The following is a 20,231-nucleotide window of genomic DNA, read 5'->3' on the forward strand; positions in this document are numbered from 1 at the left end:
TGTCAGGAGTTTGCAAGACTTTGGATGTCTATCCACAACCATAATAATGATGATCTCAAAAGATTCACCATACAACTTGCTAACTGCCTTCAGCACTCTCTGCAATACAATAAAGCCTTTTCTCAAAAAGTCGGGAAAGCACAATAGAGAACAGTAAGGAATAATAGGTAATATGTAGGAATCGACAAATTGTAAGAATAAATGTCGAGTAATCACAAAAATGGCGATTGCAAATAAAAATGAATGTTTCCGTATGCTTATTGTTTATTCATTTCTTAAATATATACTTCATTTACTGTTGATATGTTTGAATAGTGAATACATGCAGAAATGTTTGCTAATATTGATTCGAAGTGAATGAGAAAAAAATTAACTATGATAACTAAAGATCAAACTCTAAGTTTCAATACTAGTAATTTTCCAAGGTGTACTTTGCTCTACTTTGCTTGTCTTTGAATATTCATCTAATCACTTGAAATAATTAAGATTTAAAATGTTGAAGTCTACAATAAAAGGTGAATATAAATGAACAAAAAATTAATTAAATTTACTTCATAATTTTGATACATACAATAGGTTTTACATTTGGTAACTGAACCGATTCCATCATGATTCATTCTGTCTTCATTTTATTGTTGGTTGTACAAACTGCGATTTTTTCAGTTGAATCAAACAAAATAGTAAGTATTATATTTCACTTATATATATAAGCTCGACAATGCAATGAGAAGACGTAGTTTATCAGAATTATGTGATATATTTGCGCAATACATTTCGAACAATCTGATCACACATATACTTGTTAAGAACATTTATATATGAAAATTAAACTACGTCTTCTCATTGCATTATCGAAATTTATCAAAGGGACTAATTGTTTTAGATATATATAATCATTGTGTGTTATGTAATCGCAGCACTAATCTCATTTTCTTTATGTAATCAATTATTAAAATAGTCAATGTAAGATGTACACTTCACCAGGTGAAATCAAGGTACTGAGAGTGGTTCTTTCTCTTGAATCATGACGATTTCATGCAGGCGTTATTTTACATAGTCAACTTATTCTTAAATAATGAGTCAAGATTCTACTATTTTACATTTTATACAGCTACTATTTCTATCCAAACATATACCTATTTACTTATATTTCCTTAGCAAAATGTACAACTTAAAAATGACAGTAAATAATCGCTGATTGATCTGCTTAATAAATTCAAACAATAACTAGATAATTTGTTTAAGCTATCACAGAAAATGAGAAGGACTAATGTGACTTTACCACAATAGTATATCTATCTGAATATGGTACAAGGTAAATACTATAACAATGGAATAATAAGCATGAAAATAACAACAATAATATCAGCATTAAATGTCTAGGCGAAGAGATAAAATAAATAAGTTGAATTAGGAATTAAGGTTTTATCAAGTGAGAATAAATCAATCGTATACAATAAATTTTAGTACAATGCTTTTACTACCATTACAGATTTGTAAATATGTCACAGTTTCTGTAATATTATTTCATTTAGTTTTTATCCTTACAATGACTAATTAACTAGCACATTCTTTGATTCAAAGAAAGCATGAATAACTGAATAACCAAGTCTTTCTTTTCTTGATGGAGACAGTATATACATCTAAGGTAGGTTAGAACAAAAGATGAATGCTAGCTACACGAATTGATTAACATCAATTATTAAGCTTAACACTTAGTAGGAAAAGATAATATTTTAAAGATTTCACGCCACCAACATTACTTTTTACATCTACAATGCATCTTTTACCGCAAGATAATTCAGTATACAATTTATTTTCAATGATATATCTGATATAAACTATGCCTTCAAGTATCTGTTGGAAAAAAAACCATTACACACGTGATTTTATTGTAGAACTTACTAAATATTCAAATAAATAAAACAACTATTTGCTGAAATGTAAGATTTATGTCTCATTGTGTTATTTCTTTACACAGAATTTAGTTGCTAAGAGAAATATTGATGACAATTCAACATTAGGTATGTCCTGTTTCTGGTGATTAAATTATATATATATATATATATATATATATATATATATATATATATATATATATAACATTTTCCTTATATCGAAGTTAATGTCCGAAAATCAACCATTTGAGAGTTATAAACCAGATAATTTTTAATAGGCGAAAGTAAAAGACTTTAACTTTGATTGACAATCTCAATGTTTTTAAATCTAATGAGCTTATTTTGACTTTCCATCATTTCCATTATGTCATTAACATTCCATTAGTAATTACTTAAAATACAAGTAGTTAATTGACAATTTTAAGAAGAGCACACTAAATGAATATTATATCCATCATAGGTTCTGTAAAGTATAAAACTAAAAACAAATGTATCAAAAGTGTGAAAATATTAGTTTGCATAATTGACCTATGAATGATTAATTGAAGATAACCATTCGAGATTGAAGATTCTGAAACAATTATTGCATTACCACTAAGAAAACAAATGGTGATCGCATTCTAAAGCACAATTCAAATCTGACTGCTAAGTGTTATGTCAATATATTTTTTATATACGCATTCTCCACTTTTGTATATACAACATCATTTCCCAGGATATTTTAAGAAAATATATGAACAATCAATGTAATAACAATATAAAAAACCGGATAGAAAATCAGTTGTACAAATATTCAATCCAATTTGTATTGACAACTTTAATTTTAAAATACCATTCTCATTGTTGATTTTTTTTATTATGACAATTACGGAAAAACTATATGTAAAGTACATTTGACATAGAAGTAATTTATCATATTAATGAACCATAACAACAAGGAAATAGGAAATATGATTTTCACAATTGTTTGATCATTGGGTGGTGATCAATGTCATGTGTGTCAAGTCCTTCTTAGTGCAGATTGAATGCTGTCGACCAAGTGCACGCAACGTCGAGTCACCTAGAGTAGTGGCCACATTGCAACTTGGTCGATAGCATTCGATCTGCACTAAGAAGAACTTGACACACATGACACTGATCAACATCCAGTAATCAACCATTTGTGAATTAAACTCAGTTCTACAAGAGGTCAGTCGCAACCCGTATAGCCCAGTGGTAACACTTCTGACTGTAAAGCTGGATGACAAGGGATGTAAATCGTCAGGGGCGTCAATTCCCTAAAGATTACAGGTACACCTTGCTGACGAGTGCTAAATAGCACGAAACCTGGGTCCAGGGTTTCCTGTTGACTATCTGCAACCATCATCCTATCTCAAAATATGATTTTCAAAGCGCTATACGGACAAAATGGATGGTTTAATTTCAAATTTTTTTACTATCAATCTGAACAATGTCGTCAGCGCCTTCTTTAAGTAAACAGCATTAATAAGCAACGATGGAAATATTCACCTATACTTCAAACCTCCTCCAATATAGATACAATTTTTAGTATCTCCCTAAATTCAAAAGTATTTCATTATTTTAAATTCATAACTATGTTTTTTATCATTCAACTGTACAGTTTAACTAAGACTGACAAACGAAAAATCCGCACTCAACCCTCAATTAACAATTATACACTAATTTAGTCATTTCTACTTAGCTATAAACCATGAACAATAATTTCATTTTACCACACATATAACACTTCATTGACTTTTTTTTAGCATAAATACATTACCATAATGTTTTCAAGAAAACATCTGACCCATAAATTACTTCCGGGTTTAGTAACCAATTTAAAAGATATGATGTAAACTACTTTATTCAGTGTCCTATAAATGCTCAATAAGCATATTGGTTAAACTATATTCAGGTACTAATTTGAATAATGTAACATAAGTGAACAAATGAAATCTAAATAGATACTGGGAACTAGTCTTTATAAAAATAAATTGACAGAAACTGATGAGGGAATTTTCGTCTTATCAAAAGGTTCTTTGAATTCGTTTCTAGTATACATGAAGTATATATGAAGTATTGGATCTTTAGATGCATGATCTAGGAAGAATGAATAAGTTACGAAAGAACCTAGAAATTATTTGAATGTAACTGCCCCCATGCATCAGAATTAACGAAATGACAATATCAATTGTTTTGCCACTATTTTAACCGGAATCAGATTACTTCTATAATCTAAATTGGTCAAGAATATATTCTAATTTATCGTGTTATATTTAAGGATTAATATTACACAAAACTTAAACTTAAGCTATTTTCCCATCAAACAAGTTGTGGATACATTTTTAATTTTGATACTCAGTCATATGTATACAAAATATAGATAAAAAGTAAGTGCTGAACATCTGTATTAAATTCACGATCAACTCTTTTGATAAATACTAAAAGTATAAATATTAGATCATTTTTGAAGTTATCATCTTAGTGACCAAACAATCTCGTCTATTTGAATGATATTACTATATTTTTTAGCTGAATGTGATACATGCTTAGCAGGGATGAATTTGGTTCACTACATTCTTTCAGAAAATTATTGGGTAGAGATTTATATGATTGCAGCACAACAATTATGTCAGTCTATTCCATCAGAAAGTCTAAGAGACACTGTAAGTAACAAAAAAATTGAACATGAAACAATTATCCCTTTTTTATTATAAGACAAAGAGTATTTATCTGAAAGATAAATTGTTTGTCATGTATCATTCCTATTGATGTTTTATTAACATTTTATCCTTAAAATAATATAATGATTATAAGCAAATGTACATTCCCATTTTGACATTTGGTAAATAAAGAGGGAACGAATCGAGCGAAGAAATTTCCTTTGCAATTAGTTTTTCATCATGGTTCTATACTGATATATATTAACAACCATCTTAACATAGTCCAGATATTGTTCTCTTAATTTATCAGGGAGCTCTTCTACCACGTAAATTCTCTCGTTGACATTTTTTAACATCTTGGTAATATATGCATTTAGAGAATCGATCTGATTAAGCGCATAGCGTTTGAGAGTCCTTCCATTTTATTATATATATATATATATTTAGTGACTGATGAAAATCTAAATCTTATATGAATTACATAATTTGTAATAAATAAACAGTAAATAAGATTAGTAGTCAGATGGATCGAATGATAATGAATACTCATAAAACTTCCATTAAAATGTTAAAGTTGATTATAAGCAGTGATGGATAGTGGCTAGCAGTGGAATCCAAGACGTGTGTTTCGTCCTATTTGGGACTCGTCAGCTGGATGTACCTGTATCCCAGAGTTGATATTCACTCTGGGACTCGAACCTAGTATCGTTCACTTCAAACTCCATCACATTATCCACTTAGCTACTGGGTCCAGATATCCACTATGAAGTTTGAAATAACTTCGTATTGGATGTTTGAAACTCAGTATGTAAGTGAATAAATTGATGCAGTTTGAAGCGAACGATACTGGTTTCAAGTCCCAGGGTGAACATCAAATCTGAGATGTAAGTATATTTATCTGACGAGTCTGAATAGGACGAAACGCACGTCCTGGATTTCATTGCTAGCCATCATCCATCTCTGTTTTTAATGCTTGTGACTAAAATCAATCTCGGGGCTATCCGTAGAGGATCTATATAGGCCAATAAGCGACTAATTAATTGCATTACTAAACATCAGTGGGAACATTTAAACAATCGATACAAAAATGATTTAAGTTGATTGGTAATTTTCAAATGATCATAAACTAATTTCATTCATCTGATCAGTTCTAATTTTATAATTTTTAGTAAAATAAACTGTTTATCAAAAAAAATACTTTTCTGAAACTTAATTTGTATAATGTATATTCGACGGACTAATTTCTTACGTATCGAAAGTATCTTAGTAAGCATTGTAATTTGCTAATTAACAATAACCACAACAGTGAAAGTTCAGTAAAAACAGTCAGCTTCTAGAATCACTATATCTAAGTTGTTTCAATCTAAAAGAATATATCACTCATTTATTTTTTTATTTTTTAAATTCATCCAAGTGCCTGAAATATGTGAATAATTACCTTAATGATACTTTGAAAATACTGGCTACAGCAGTGAATCCTGATTACATTTGCAAGGTAATTATTTTTTTAATGTCTTGCATATATTTTAGCCTTTTTAAATATATATCATTAGTCTCTCCATTTGCATCAAAAATTTTCCAGTAGTTCATGGTTTAGGATTTTGTGTGGTAAAACGATTCTGTATAACTGTATCGTGTATTATTCTCGTTTTCACAACTATGAACATTAATAGTGAAGCCAGAAGACAAGAAATTTTCATCAGTATGGTGGTTCGTGTAGATAATAGAATTTTCAGTGTATTTATATCGCATAAAGATCTTAGTTAGACAACACTTAAAAACTTGAAAGCACTCGGTAGGCAATTCATTCTAATAAGAAACTACCCAGAAGTGCACATCAAACGATCTCGCACCTGGGAATCTAACTCTGAATCTTCGGACTTGCCGCAAACGATCAATCTCTAGAAAGCTGGACTGACATTAACTTCAATCCACTCACTATACTTCATAAACCTCACCAATTGTCTGGGATTGATGAATGTCTTACACCAGACACCGCTGAACTCCACTGGTCACCGATGCTGACTAGAACTCCAGGAATTATATCGTGAGGCCCATCACTAGTGAGTAAATGAATGTTATCAACATAGTTTGAATGCACTTTACTGAGGAGTCCCAAGTTAAGACAAGACAAGTGTATAGTTCTTCCAGGGTACAATACTGATCTAACTAAGACTCATTTGAAATTTAAATACGATGGAAATAATTTTTAGCCAGTGAATCGTATGATTTTAGTATGGTCAGAAAATTCATGTTCGTTCAAAAATAAATTGAGAAATAATGGTAATCATTTTTCTGTAATTGGTCACATTATCCGTCGTTAAAACGTATTCAACAGATGAGACGTTTTTTTTATAAAACTGAATGGTGGAGACGATTTGTAGCTCAGATGGCTGATTTTGATGGAGTTTTGTTCTCTGAGCTGAAGCAAACCCATCAGCTGAAAGAACAAAACTCCATAAAACTGAATGAATTCATAATTTATAATTATCTTTAACATTTGGTATTATTTTCCAGTCATAAACATTAAAACTTAAATTAATCATTCTGTGCAGCCATATGAACTTTAATGTTGACCCTATTTACGGATTGATGATATTTTAACTTCAATTGTTCGTTTTAATCTAGTTGATCGTTAATGACTTGATGTGTTAGTATTCATATGTTGATGTTCTCAAGTAGACTAGATTCAATGTATTCAAATATTGTCGTCTTATTCACTAAACTACTAAGTAATGAGCTTAATATTATATGTGCTATTTTTACATATTCGAATTCTATGTTTATTCGGTATGTTTTAAGTGTCTTCATGAGTGTTTATATATTTAACACTTAAATTTTAAACATATGTACCACCGAAAATTGTTTTCTTTTTGACAGGCATTACAAGCTTGTACAAATAATACGAATTCTTTAACTAATCGAAACATCGGTAAGTAGAATTATATAAGATGAAGTCTTTTAATACGCTGACATATTCATTCATCTAATTATTTCTTAATGTTATCAAAATCTAAATTCATTATTTTGAATTTAAATAGTTCTACAGTTACCTGGAAAAATATAATTCAAATGATTTACCGATGAGAGCATAATTTATGGACAACCTTTGAGCGACACTAAAGTGACCTTAAAGAGGTCCATCTATTGACTAGGGCTAAATGAGGGTTTTAAACCTGTATAAATGATAAGGATTGTGATTTACAGTTGATGGTTAGGGATAGGGATTAAATTTAAGGTTTTTATCACGAACTGACACCAGCGAAAATGCCAAGACGTGCTATTTAACCAAATAGATGGAAAATTTCGCGCCAAAATCTAAGACCTGTTGTCGTAAACCTGATTGGTTCGTCCATAAATTATAGTCTCGCCGACTTATCTGATAGTCTACTGAGAAATATTCTTAGTGAAATCACTAGTCATTTCAATCGTTTTTACTATTTTTTTTGGAATACATTCGAACTAGAGTTAAGATGGAAACTTGTAAACAATCTTAATTGAATGATTAAAATATTTAAAATTATAATTTATTTTCATAGGTCCTTGTTTATATTTTAACCTAATGTTTAACATGATGAGAATATTCTCCATTATTGACTTATCACAGAAGACACATTTACAGAAATCGTAATTATAGAGTAATTAAGATTAATATATTAATTCTAGTGAATGTTCAACATGTCTGATTATCATTATTCACTGTGTATGTAGTGTCGGTTATTATGTTAAGCCCATATACCTTATTCTAGGTTTCGGACAAACCATTTCATTCATTCTACTTAAGTCACATTCTGACCTTGTTATTTATTCGCTTATCATCTTGACTATTTTTATATGAGAGCGTAAGTGTGTGTACATTTCTAATCGCATTACTCATCATATGTATGTAACTTACTTTTGTGTAACTATAAATATTGATTAACGCTTGGTTAGATGGGAGTTGGCTTACCCTCCATCTCCACTCTGCGTCATTTCTCTTTTCTCTATTCCATTCGCTTCATATACAAAATATATGTATTCAAAAGTCCATTCTCGTTGTTTGACTTATCTAAATCCGTTATTGACTAACGCGATTAAAGTTGATAACTATATACGAGGATAGGCAATAACAAACATTCATGCGATCTAATTGGAGTCAGATCCACAGGCCACTGAAGTGGAGAGCCCGTCAACAAACATCGTCCGATCTAAACGACGAAAAAATTACGGGCCCCATATGTAAAACAATTTAGGTAGGAAGATAAGTTAGATTCCTAATTTGTTCACTTTGTACGTTAGAATATTGATAGTAGTGTAATGCCCTGATAATTTTATCAAATACTAATATTTCTTGGTTGTTACTAAAGAGAATAGTGACTTTTTTAAAACTACTACTATGCAACCAATACATATATAGTAACAAAATTGATACGGACATTTTTTTCCTTACTTACTGACTTCGTAGACAGTTCAATATAATTATAGTTTGATTAAAAAACTGTTGACATATGCTCGATGGATGAAGAATCGGTCACTTTAAATACTAAAACCAACGAACTGAACAATATCATGTTATGTTCACGATGATAATGAACACAGAAATAGTTTTATTTAAACATCTAACGTGGTTCTTTTTTTAATTGCCGTTATGAAAGTTCGTTAAAGTCATTTAATTACATGAATAAGATTTCGAAGAATAACAAACGAATACTTACTTACTTACTTACACCTGTTACTCCTCGTGAAGGAGCATAGGTCGCTCACCAGCATTCTCCATCCAACCCTGTCCTGGGCAATCCTTTCCAACTCCTTCCAGTTGTAATTCATCCTTTTCATATCTGCTTCTATTATCCGACGTAATGTGTTCTTTGGCCTTCCTCTTTTCCGCTTCCCTTCAGGATTCCAAGTTAGAGCTTGCCTCGTGATGCAGTTTGACGATTTGCGTAATGTATGTCCTATCCATTTCCATCGTCTTTTCCTAATTTCCTCTTCAGCTGGAAGTTGGTTTGTTCTCTCCCACAGTAGGCTATTGCTGATGGTATCCGGCCAATGGATGTTGAGTATCTTGCGTAGACAGTTATTTATAAATACTTGTACTTTCTTGATTGTGGTTGTTGTAGTTCTCCAAGTTTCAGCTCCATACAGTAGAACTGCCTTGACGTTCGTATTGAAGATTCTCACTTTGATATTGGTTGAAAGTTGTTTTGAGTTCCATATGTTCTTCAATTGTAGGAATGCGACCCTTGCTTTGCCGATCCTCGTCTTTACGTCTGCATCGGATCCTCCTTGTTCATCGATGATGCTGCCCAGGTATGTGAAGGACTCTACATCTTCCAGAGTTTCGCCATCAAGTGTGATTGGATTGCTGTTCTCCGCTTTGAATTTGAGGACCTTGGTTTTCCCTTTGTGTATGCTGAGGCCTACTGATGCAGAGACTGCTGCTACACTGGCTGTCTTCATCTGCATCTGTTCGTGTGTACGTGATAGGAGGGCTAGGTCATCTGCGAAGTCCAGATCGTCTAATTGGTTCTGAGCTGTCCATTGTGTTCCGTGTTTTCCTTCAGATGTTGAGGTCTTCATAATCCAGTCGACCACCAGAAGAAAGAGGAATGGAGAGAGTAAACAGCCTTGTCTGACTCCGGTCCTTACTTGGAATGCATCTGTCAGCTGTCCTCCATGCACTACTTTGCACTGTAGTCCGTCGTATGAGTTCCGGATAATATTGACAATCTTCTCAGGAACTCCGTAGTGTCGAAGAAGTTTCCATAATGTCCTCCTATCTACACTGTCGAATGCCTTTTCATAATCAATGAAGTTGATGTATAGTGATGAGTTCCACTCAACTGATTGTTCGACGATGATCCGTAGTGTTGCAATTTGGTCTGTGCACGACCGATCCTTTCGGAATCCAGCTTGTTGATCTCGAAGTTGGGCATCTACTGCATCCTTCATCCGGTTCAGCAACACCCTGTTGAAGACTTTCCCTGGTATTGACAGTAGTGTAATGCCTCTGTAGTTTTCACATTTGCTCAGATCTCCTTTCTTTGGAATCTTGATGAGGTGTCCTTCTTTCCAGTCCATCGACACTTGTTCCTCCTCCCAAATCTTTTTGAATAGAAGATAAAGCATGCTTGTGGTTGCTTCGATGTCTGATTTCAGTGCTTCAGCTGGTATGTTGTCGGGTCCTGCTGCTTTCCCGTTCTTGATTTGTCTGACGGCCATTCTAATTTCTTCCGTAGTTGGTGGATTGACATCTATAGGAAGATCTGTGTGTGCTGCTTCGATTTCCGGTGGATTCATTGGAGTCGGCCTATTCAGGAGTTCCTCGAAGTATTCTACCCATCTGTTTCGCTGTTGTTGAATTTCAGTGATTGGCTTGCCTTCTTTGTCTTTGACCGGCCTCTCTGGTTTACTGTATTTCCCTGCTGGTTTCTTCGTTGTATCGTAGAGCTGTTTCATATTTCCTTCTCTAGCAGCTTTTTCTGCCGTCGTTGCTAATTCTTCCACGTATTTCTTCTTGTCGGCTCTAATGCTCCTCTTCACTTGCTTGTTTGCTTCTATGTATTCAGCTTGTGCTTGGACTTTCTCTGCTCGTATTCGGCTGTTGTTTATTACTGCCTTCTTGTTCTTCCTTTCTTTGATCTTGTCCAGTGTTTCTGTAGAGATCCATTCCTTATGATGGTATTTCTTTAGACCGAGAACCTCTTGACACGTTGAAGTTAATGCTTCCTTGATGCCTTTCCAGTTGACCTCCATAGTAGTTTCTTCTTCTTTCAGTAGATCTTGTAAGGCTTGGAACCTGTTGTTGAGAGCTATCTTGAATTCATTGAGTTTGTCAGTATCTCGAAGGAAGGCTGTATTGAACCTTTGTATTGCTGTTTGTCCACTTGTCCAGTTCCTTTTTAGCTTCAGTTTTAAATTGGCTACAACTAGGTGGTGATCTGAAGCTACGTCAGCTCCTCTCCTGGTTCTCACATCTTCCATTGTCCTTAGGAATTTTTTTTATGCAAATATGGTCTATCTTGTTCTCTGTAGTGTGGTCCGGTGAGATCCATGTAGCCTTGTGTATACGTTTGTGTGGAAATATTGTGCCTCCTATGACTAATTTGTTGAATGCACACAAATTTGCAAATCTTTCTCCATTTTCGTTCCTCTCTCCCAGTCCATGTCGTCCCATAATATCTTCATATCCAGTGTTGTCTATTCCGACCTTGGCATTTAGATCTCCCATCAGAATGGTGAGGTCCTTTCTTGAGCATTTCTCTATGATTGACTGCAGCCGCTCGTAGAATTGATCTTTAATGTCGTCGTTGCTATCATTGGTGGGTGCATAACATTGGATAATATTCATTAAGATCCCCTCCTTCTTTGTTTTGAATGATGCTTTGATGATTCTGGATCCGTGAGATTCCCATCCTACAAGTGCATTTCGTGCTACCTTGGACAGCATAAGAGCGACTCCCTGAGTGGGTGGAGCATTTTCCTCTTCGTGACCGGAGTATAGCAGCATCTCTCCCGTAGCTAGCCTTTTCTGTCCAGCTTGGGTCCAGCGGGTTTCGCTGATTCCCAGTACTGCCAAGTTGTATCTCCTCATTTCCGTTGCTATTTGGCTGGTCTTCCCGGTTTCCCACATTGTTCGAACGTTCCATGTACCTATAAAAATTTTTGCTCTGGTTGTTAGAAGGGGCATCGGCTTCATGAATTCCGAAGTAACTCAGCTTTCACCATGAAGCGTCATAATTCTTCTAAATGAAGACCTTCTAACTCTCAGGGCAGAGTTAAAATGGTTTGAATTATTTTTTCTGGTAAGCGTTTTTTTAGCGAGTTAGTTTTCTACGGGATGGGGACGCTAACCCCATGCCCAACCCTCCTCCTTTACCCGGGCTTGGGACCGGCAGTAACTCTAGAAGAGCTACAGGCGGAGTTAACAAACGAATACATGATTCATTTTGAAATATAAATCCATTTAGATTCAATGAATAGCTAATAACAAATAATTCATATAATTAATTACGTGATTTTGTTGATAGAAGCAATTGTATTACTTACGTTTGTTACCCGTCATGGAGAAGCATAGGCTGCTTACCAGCACTCTCCATTCAAAAAATTATATGGCTGATATAATTTCAAGTTTTATTTTAATCTCCATTACTCATATTGGGTTATTTAATTAGTACAAAATTATAGTATCTTTACATATTTCATAAATACTGAAGTTTGATACTAAATAATGAATAATCTTTCCCACTTATAGAATATGTAGGTACCATTACCAAGGTTTGATTTGACAATTTCAAATAAATTGAGCAATGGGTAGATTGTCATAAATAAATAATATATTTGTAAAATTAATCCAAGTTTAAATAGTACAACGAAACAACAAGAATATTATGTGATCGATCGAAAAGCGGGTCTGAATAAATCAATGTCCTGTTATTTCGGTCAAGGTGATTTATGAGCGACTTGTATGTAAATTTGTGTGTATGTATGTGTGCACTCTTAAGAATGAAAATTGTGTGACCTTTATGGTGAGAAAGGATAGTGTTTAGTTTGTACGTTAATGGTGTGAATTGTAAATAGTATCAGACTAGGTGGCTAGGATAGATAGTCCAAGTAGGACTATCCAACTTGGATCAATTCTAATTTGGTTCTTTATTCTCTGAAAAAGTGGCTTACACTAAGTCACGAAACGTCAGAAAATCTAGATTTTTTACTCATTGGGATATTACAAATATATTATTTATTTATTACTTATAGAATAGTATTTATTTTTAAAAAATGAAAATTTGTTTTCATTTATGGACCCCTTAATAAATGCTGTTTAATTAATGTAAATCAAATAGGTAGTCAAAGTAGTAAATTATCTAAGCAATTTAAATGAATAAATGGAATACAATAGTAACTGGCTTCAAGAGATGTATCCTGGAGTTCTAGTGAGAAGCAGTGACCAGCGGAGTTCAACCGGGTCAGTTGTGAGGTAGTAACTCACTGAGGACAATGGTGGATGTGTCGCTCAATTTAATGGATTAGTTGAAGTTAGACATTAGCACCGTTGGATGCAGGTTCAGTGGTCTGGTTGGTTAAGCGCCTGACGCGAGATTGATAGGTCCTGGGTTCGGATCCCGCGGGGTGGGGTCGTGGATGCACACTGCTGAGGAGTCCCACGATAGAACGAAACAGCCGTCCAGTGCTTCCAGGTTTTCCCTAGTGGTCTAGCTTCAATTGACTCATGATCTCAACTGTTGGAATACAAATGATCAAATATTTTTGTTTCATTGGACAGAATAATTTTTAAAAGATCGGTTTCACTAATCTATCAGTATGATGACATCTTAAATATCTCGAATATAACGTCATTGAGAGTTCAACAAATCTACACAAGGATACTATAAGAAATCATTAAAATATATTTTTTTTATCAAAAATCGTCAAAAACAAGAATCTGAATTATGTACAAGTAAATAAAATGAATCTCCAGTGACGGCAATGAACTTCAGTTTTTCAAGTTTTATACCAAATAACATTAAAAATTTACTATCTAGTTAATAAAGATTGTTCAATTACCTTAATCTTACTACTACATCACTAAATAAATATTTGAAAATCTAAGTTGAAGAGAAATAAGGAAATGGACATAAGAATAATGTTTATCCGTTATGTTTGTGAATCCCTAATTTATCTTTCAAATATCAGTTTATCCTTTTATTATTTCCTGTCAACACTATATTGTTCATATGGAAATGAATGGTATAATGCATTTTACTATACACTTTGAAGTTGATTTGTCTAGCTTCATATTTTACATTACATTACATGTTTTTTGTTTAAATACTATTTCAAGTGCCCCAAAATATTGAAAATAAATAGTTTGTATTCTATTTTCAGGAGATAGTATATTGTGTGAAGAATGTAAATTTGTTTATAGTAGAATACAAAGTATTTTTACTGATCATACAGAAACTAAACAAATGAAATCTTCACTGAAAATGATATGTTTACTTTATGCTTCAGACGAATCAAAAGTAAGTTTATGTTTTAACTAACTGATTTATAAAAGTTCCCATTTAGACATTCAGTATAAAAAAGGATAAAACATTTATTTCCTTCCAGTTAGCTTTTTTCATGGCTTTACAATAATATACATACAGGCGAAGATAAAGTGTAGTCCAAAGTAGTGTTTTTCGCAATCACGAATATCAATTAGCTGTCAAACGCTATGACATATTCGCACTTATATGAATGCATGTGGACAACTGTGGACACACATTTGACTGGGAAAATGTTTAGATCTTGGATAGAGAGAACACTAGAAAATTTTACAAGCTTGACACATCAAAATCGATCCCATCTATCAATCAATCAGAAAAATCATGAACAAATATAAGACCAAGAATCAAATCGAAGGGAGATATAGTCAAAAAAGGAAGTAGACAGGGACAAGTTAAAAGTCAACAATAACCAACCTAAATAGGGGTCAACAGGACAAGCTGTGAGTCATATGTGAAGAAACCTGAACACTTTCCTTCTATCTGAAGTTTGTGTTGATGATGTCGTTCGTAAGAACAAAGAAAGCTCCATGACCAAATCATCTAGCTCAGAGAAGGAAATTCCACCAAAGTCATCCACCTGAGCTACAAATCTTTCCCACTATCTAGTTTGTGTTCAGAAAAAAGTCGTGGCACCCCTGTACCTGGCTAGATATGACGGAATGAACGATTATCTTAAGTTTTTACATCCTGTGTTTGTTTATCTGTTATTTTTCACCTTTTTCCGTATATATTCTCCAATCTCTAATCATTTACACACTTATTACGTAATTTTAATGATGTTTTGTGATTACTGATCTAAAGTCTATTTATCCATATTTGACCTACTTCCTATGTTGAACTACCGATTACAACTATTTCATTATTCTGATCACAGCTAGTACACCTGTCTACTTATTATCAAGTTTTATTTTTATACATTATATGCAGTTATACAATCTATTCCATTATGATCATTTACTCATAAATTCCTTAGATTATTTTGAAATTATTAACAGAATGAGAGTTTATGGAGATTGTAGTAATTTTAATAGTTAAATTTATGAGGAGTCCCATACTTAGACAAAACGGCCGTCCAGTATTTCCATGTTTTCAGTGGTGACCTAGCTTACAGTGACTCATGAATTCAAATATTTTAAAATTTTTATATAAAAATTCATCTGTTCTAGAGTAAAGCCTCATAATGATCCAACTGTAAATAATGTTGTTTGCCTATATATGTGTTGTCCCAATTTTTAATATAGGAATCTTTAATATATATTTTTTCTTAAAGTTAAATGTAACCTAATCATTTTTAAACATTTTTTAAATATTCAATGTAATTTTAGTGTAATAAAGTTCTTCAAGAATATATAGATTATGCGATTACGTATTTTCAACATCATAGAGCAGATCAATCATGTTATGTAAGTAATCCTGTTTTAAACCAATATCATCATCGAGTTTACAGACGAACTATATCTGATGTTTCTAATGAGAATAATGTTAGATTTAATTTTTATTTGTGTATAGACATAATAGAAGTACAATTACAGAAGGAGAGTTCAGTGTACATTTCTTGTATACAGTTAAAAGTAGTTTATTCAATGAAATATAAGTACGTAAATGTGACTTAATAATAAGATTTCAAAGATTCATTGTAACGTATACGTAAATGAGTACCTTAGGGAAATCGCACTTCTCAATATAATTAATAACAATTCTTATGAATCAAGGACAAATATAAGATAATGATAACGTGGTATTCATGGTTTAATGAAATACTTATTTATATTGATAAATTTTGCATTTAATAATAAATCTGACTTTCATATTTTTCATCAAAAGGCTGATCGGTCACAGTTCTTAATATCAATGTCAGGAAAATTCGAATTCTTACATATGAATTCATAATGGTCAAACATTTTAGTGGCTAACTGAATTATGTAGTTTGGTGGATAGCGCATTGATATTTGAATTAACAGTTATTGGGTCCGAATCACGAATAAGACGAAATACACATTCTACTGCTAACCCAAAACCAACTATATTAAAACTGTGTAATTATGGGTAGTATCATGATGGTATACTTAGAATTCACATAGTTCAGAAAAAATGATATATATATATAAGTTCCTAATATCAACAATTGTAAGACTCAAACCCTCATATATTTTACTGAACGTTGAGTAAAACTGAAATGTTCTACTTAACTGCATAGTTAGAAATTTTTCATATGAAATAAATTGAACGTAATTTAATGATGATTTGGATGAATTCCATAAGTAAACCCATCTCAAACCCAAAATGTAACCGGTGTAGTGTTATGTACATACATGCGCTAGAATTCGTCAGTTATTTCAGAAAAACGTTTTTCCATGTGCTAGAAAACCATCATACACAACTATCATCCTCAAAAAAAAGCGAGTAGAAACAATTATTAGCAAATAGTATAAACTTTTATACAATTAAAAGCAGACTATATTGTAAAAAGTTTATCATTTCAGTTATCAATATGATTTGCATAATAGTTGGTTAGTTGGTTAATTTAATATTGACTTCTAGTAATTTAATTTACATTGAATAAAACATAAAACATTTGAAAAATAATAGTAAACTTCACCAGATGTTTCATAGAAAATTTCACTTATCCTATCAGTAATATATTAGGGATTCATTGGGCAACAGTATACGAATAAATACACGTAATTATTAAGCCAATAAATAATTCCTGTTTATTTCATACAAACACATATTATTATCAGAACGGATTTGTGGAGATTTTAGAAATTTCACAGAATCAAATCATGAGTCGATTGAAGCTAGGCCATCATGGAGAACCTGAAAGCACTGGACGGTCGTTTCATCCCAGTATGGGACTCCCCAGCAGTGCGCATCCACGATTCCGCACCCAGCGGGACTCGAACCCAGGACCTACTCGCTTCGCGCCCGAGCACCCAACCATTAGACCACTGAGCCGGTATGCAATGGTGTTAATGTCTAACTTCAACCAATCCACGAAGTTGCGCCACCGTACACCATTGTCTTCAGTGAGTTACTGTCTCACAACAGACCTGGTTGTGGTGTGTGCTACTGATGTCAATAGATAAAAGTAGTAAGTATCATCAATCGGAAGTGGAATGAGTGGTGGCAGAAAGTTAAAAAGATCGAAGAAAAGAGAAAGAGAACAGAGAATGATTAGTGTGGCAACGAAGGAACAATGAAGTCTGAGACAATTGACTGATATTTTACAAATGAAGTATTTACTGTAAAGTGCTCAGATTTTACTAAGAGATTCTGTAATTTTATGTTCAGGTACATTGAATTGCCTCTACTTGTGTTCTCATTCCCTACAGCATAAGAATCTTCAGTAGTGTATACACATTACTTCTCCAGGGATCATATTCTGATTTGTCGATTTGTCATTAGTTAAATTTTATCTTTTATTTCAGTCAGGGAAATTTATGTGTTAAATCAATAAAATTTTATTTCAGGCACTTTGCTCTTTCCTAAAACTTTACAAACTCATCTTCCATTAAGTGGATGTTACATGTAAGTTTGTTTTTTTCCTCCTAAAAAAATAACGTAATAAAGCATAATAATATCAAAATAAGTTCAAAATAATGAAATAAACAAGTAGGTCCCTTTAAGTACAGTACACTTTTATCTTAGAATGGAATGAAGTTTCACACATATTGTTTGGTATATCAGTGCTATACGCAGAACATTTAATGTCTATAAGTTAATGTTTTTAAACGATCGTATTTTGTTTCTTCAAAGACAAATGTTCTACAAGATAAAAATACATTAAATGAAGCTGCAATTATAACAATTAAAGCCAAAGTAGTTATTTGTTTTAAAATAATTCCAGTTGCCTAGAATAATAAAACGTATTATCGGTGAGACTATAATTTATGGATGATCTTTGAGTGACGTTAGAATGACCTTTTGAGTGTCCATTTAATAACTAAAACCAAGTGTGTACTATAAACCTGTGTGAGGAATTCGAATTATGGTTACGGTTAGAAATTAGATTTAGAGTTTTCATCACGAACCGACATCAGCTACAATGCCAAGACTCTATTTAGACAAATGGATGAGTGAATTTCGCGCCAAAATCCGAGACCTGATATCTTACATTTGATTAGTTCGTTCATAAATTATAATCTCGTCGTATTATCTTCCAATTCTCATTATGATATATTGCCATTACTTACATTCAACCATTAAGTCAATAAAGATTCCATCCTTCCTCTCTTTATTACACATACACGTAATTATTACAGAGAAGTAATATAATTAACCTTATTTTTTTGATGAGTGTAAGCTTTCAATAAAACTAAAATCTTGTCTTAGTTTAGGATTATAACTATCATAGCTTGAATATGAGTCGATTTGGTTATCATTGTAAAATTTATCTCCTGTCAATATGCTAATACGAATAAGAAAACTTACACCATATCTCATTCGTTCTCACTTCTCTAATAACTGATCAATTACATAAGCAAATATTATTTATTTGATATTCAACTATCATATAGAACAATATGAATTTTATTTAGTAAACAGATAACAATAAACTTTTTTAATATCCCATTGTATTTTAATTTCAGATGATTGAAAATTACAGAATTGATCATTTTGTTTTTCTTCTTCTTGTAACTAAGTTTCCTAATAAAAAAAATTGTGTTATTTTTTTTTTCTACTTTTGATGTACTTTTATGGTGTTACCGCATATGAGTCTATAAACGTTTACCTTATAAATCACAATCTTTAATTTGAAACATTTAAATAAACTAAACTTAAGTATCATACAATAATCATTTTCATATTGTTATTGTTTTTCTGAATAAAAATTTTAAAAAATAAAAAATACTGTTTTTATAAAATTAAGCAATTTATATTGGCGGAGTTTTGTTCTCTGAGCTGGATGGTTTGATTGTGGGGCTTTCATCGTTCTTCTGAACGACATCATCAGCACAAACAGTTTGTGCTGAGCTACAAATCTTCACCATCTCATAAACAATTTATATTTAAAACAAAAAATGATAAAATATTATAATAGATTGTCAGTTAACTATGACAGTATCATTTATTCTAATGGTATACTTGGACTCTTTTCTATGTTGTTCAACTAGTCGAAACTGTGAGTGAGGTATTGTTGTCATGACAACCAAACTATGAATAACCTAAAAAAAAGACACTACTTTCTTGAAGTAGAAATGTAAAACATTAAAAAACTGAAAATAATTACAACGCAGCTGTCGAATATTACAATCTAATTAGAAATAATTATAGAAGGGTGAAAGTGTAACAATGACTTTTATAACTGATAATTAATATTAGGTAGCTTGTGACTCAAGGCTATATCTAGGCAATCCGCACAGGATGCACATATGCCAACATGAGACTGATCAATCGCAGTCCTAAATAAAAATGGGAAGATATAAGTAAAACAACACCAAGTGAGTTTAAACTTCACCCCATTGCACAAGCCGGTGGCTATCAGGACTCAGTAGCTAAGTGGGGAACGCAATGGCGTTTGAAGTGAACAGTGCCGGGGTGAACATCAATTCTGGGATGTAGGTACATCCAGCTGACGAGTCCCAAGTAGGACGAGATGCGCGTCCTGGATTCCACTGCTAGCCACTATCCATCTGTTCTTA

At 32.6% G+C, this 20,231-nt stretch overlaps 1 protein-coding gene across 11 annotated transcripts; it reads left to right on the top strand.

Moving 5' to 3' along the window:
- Positions 1-439: 439 nt before the first annotated feature.
- On the top strand, positions 440-19,438 carry MS3_00006639 (uncharacterized protein). Of its 11 annotated transcripts, none has more exons than XM_051214818.1 (9): positions 440-680; positions 1,982-2,024; positions 4,431-4,564; positions 5,976-6,056; positions 7,442-7,493; positions 14,426-14,562; positions 15,915-15,992; positions 18,060-18,117; positions 19,179-19,438. In XM_051214818.1, exons 1-8 carry the CDS (start codon positions 609-611, stop codon positions 18,102-18,104), a joined length of 642 nt encoding a protein of 213 aa, XP_051068003.1. In that variant the 5' UTR covers positions 440-608; the 3' UTR covers positions 18,105-18,117; positions 19,179-19,438. The 11 variants fall into 11 exon arrangements, with proteins under 11 accessions (XP_051068003.1, XP_051068010.1, XP_051068011.1 ...); XM_051214824.1 differs by having other exon boundaries at positions 550-680; positions 14,408-14,562; XM_051214825.1 differs by having other exon boundaries at positions 550-680; positions 14,429-14,562.
- The last annotated feature ends 793 nt before the right edge of the window (positions 19,439-20,231 follow it).

This window comes from Schistosoma haematobium, chromosome 2 (genome assembly GCF_000699445.3).
Source record: "Schistosoma haematobium chromosome 2, whole genome shotgun sequence".
NCBI lineage: Eukaryota > Metazoa > Platyhelminthes > Trematoda > Strigeidida > Schistosomatidae > Schistosoma > Schistosoma haematobium.

Coding starts and splice junctions, on each gene's coding strand:
- MS3_00006639 (XM_051214819.1), top strand. CDS start 609: ATGATTCATTCTGTCTTCATTTTATTGTTGGTTGTACAAACTGCGATT. Junction 681..1,981: donor CAGTTGAATCAAACAAAATA/GTAAGTATTATA, acceptor TTCTTTACACAG/AATTTAGTTGCTAAGAGAAA. Junction 15,993..19,178: donor GAGCAGATCAATCATGTTAT/GTAAGTAATCCT, acceptor TTTTAATTTCAG/ATGATTGAAAATTACAGAAT.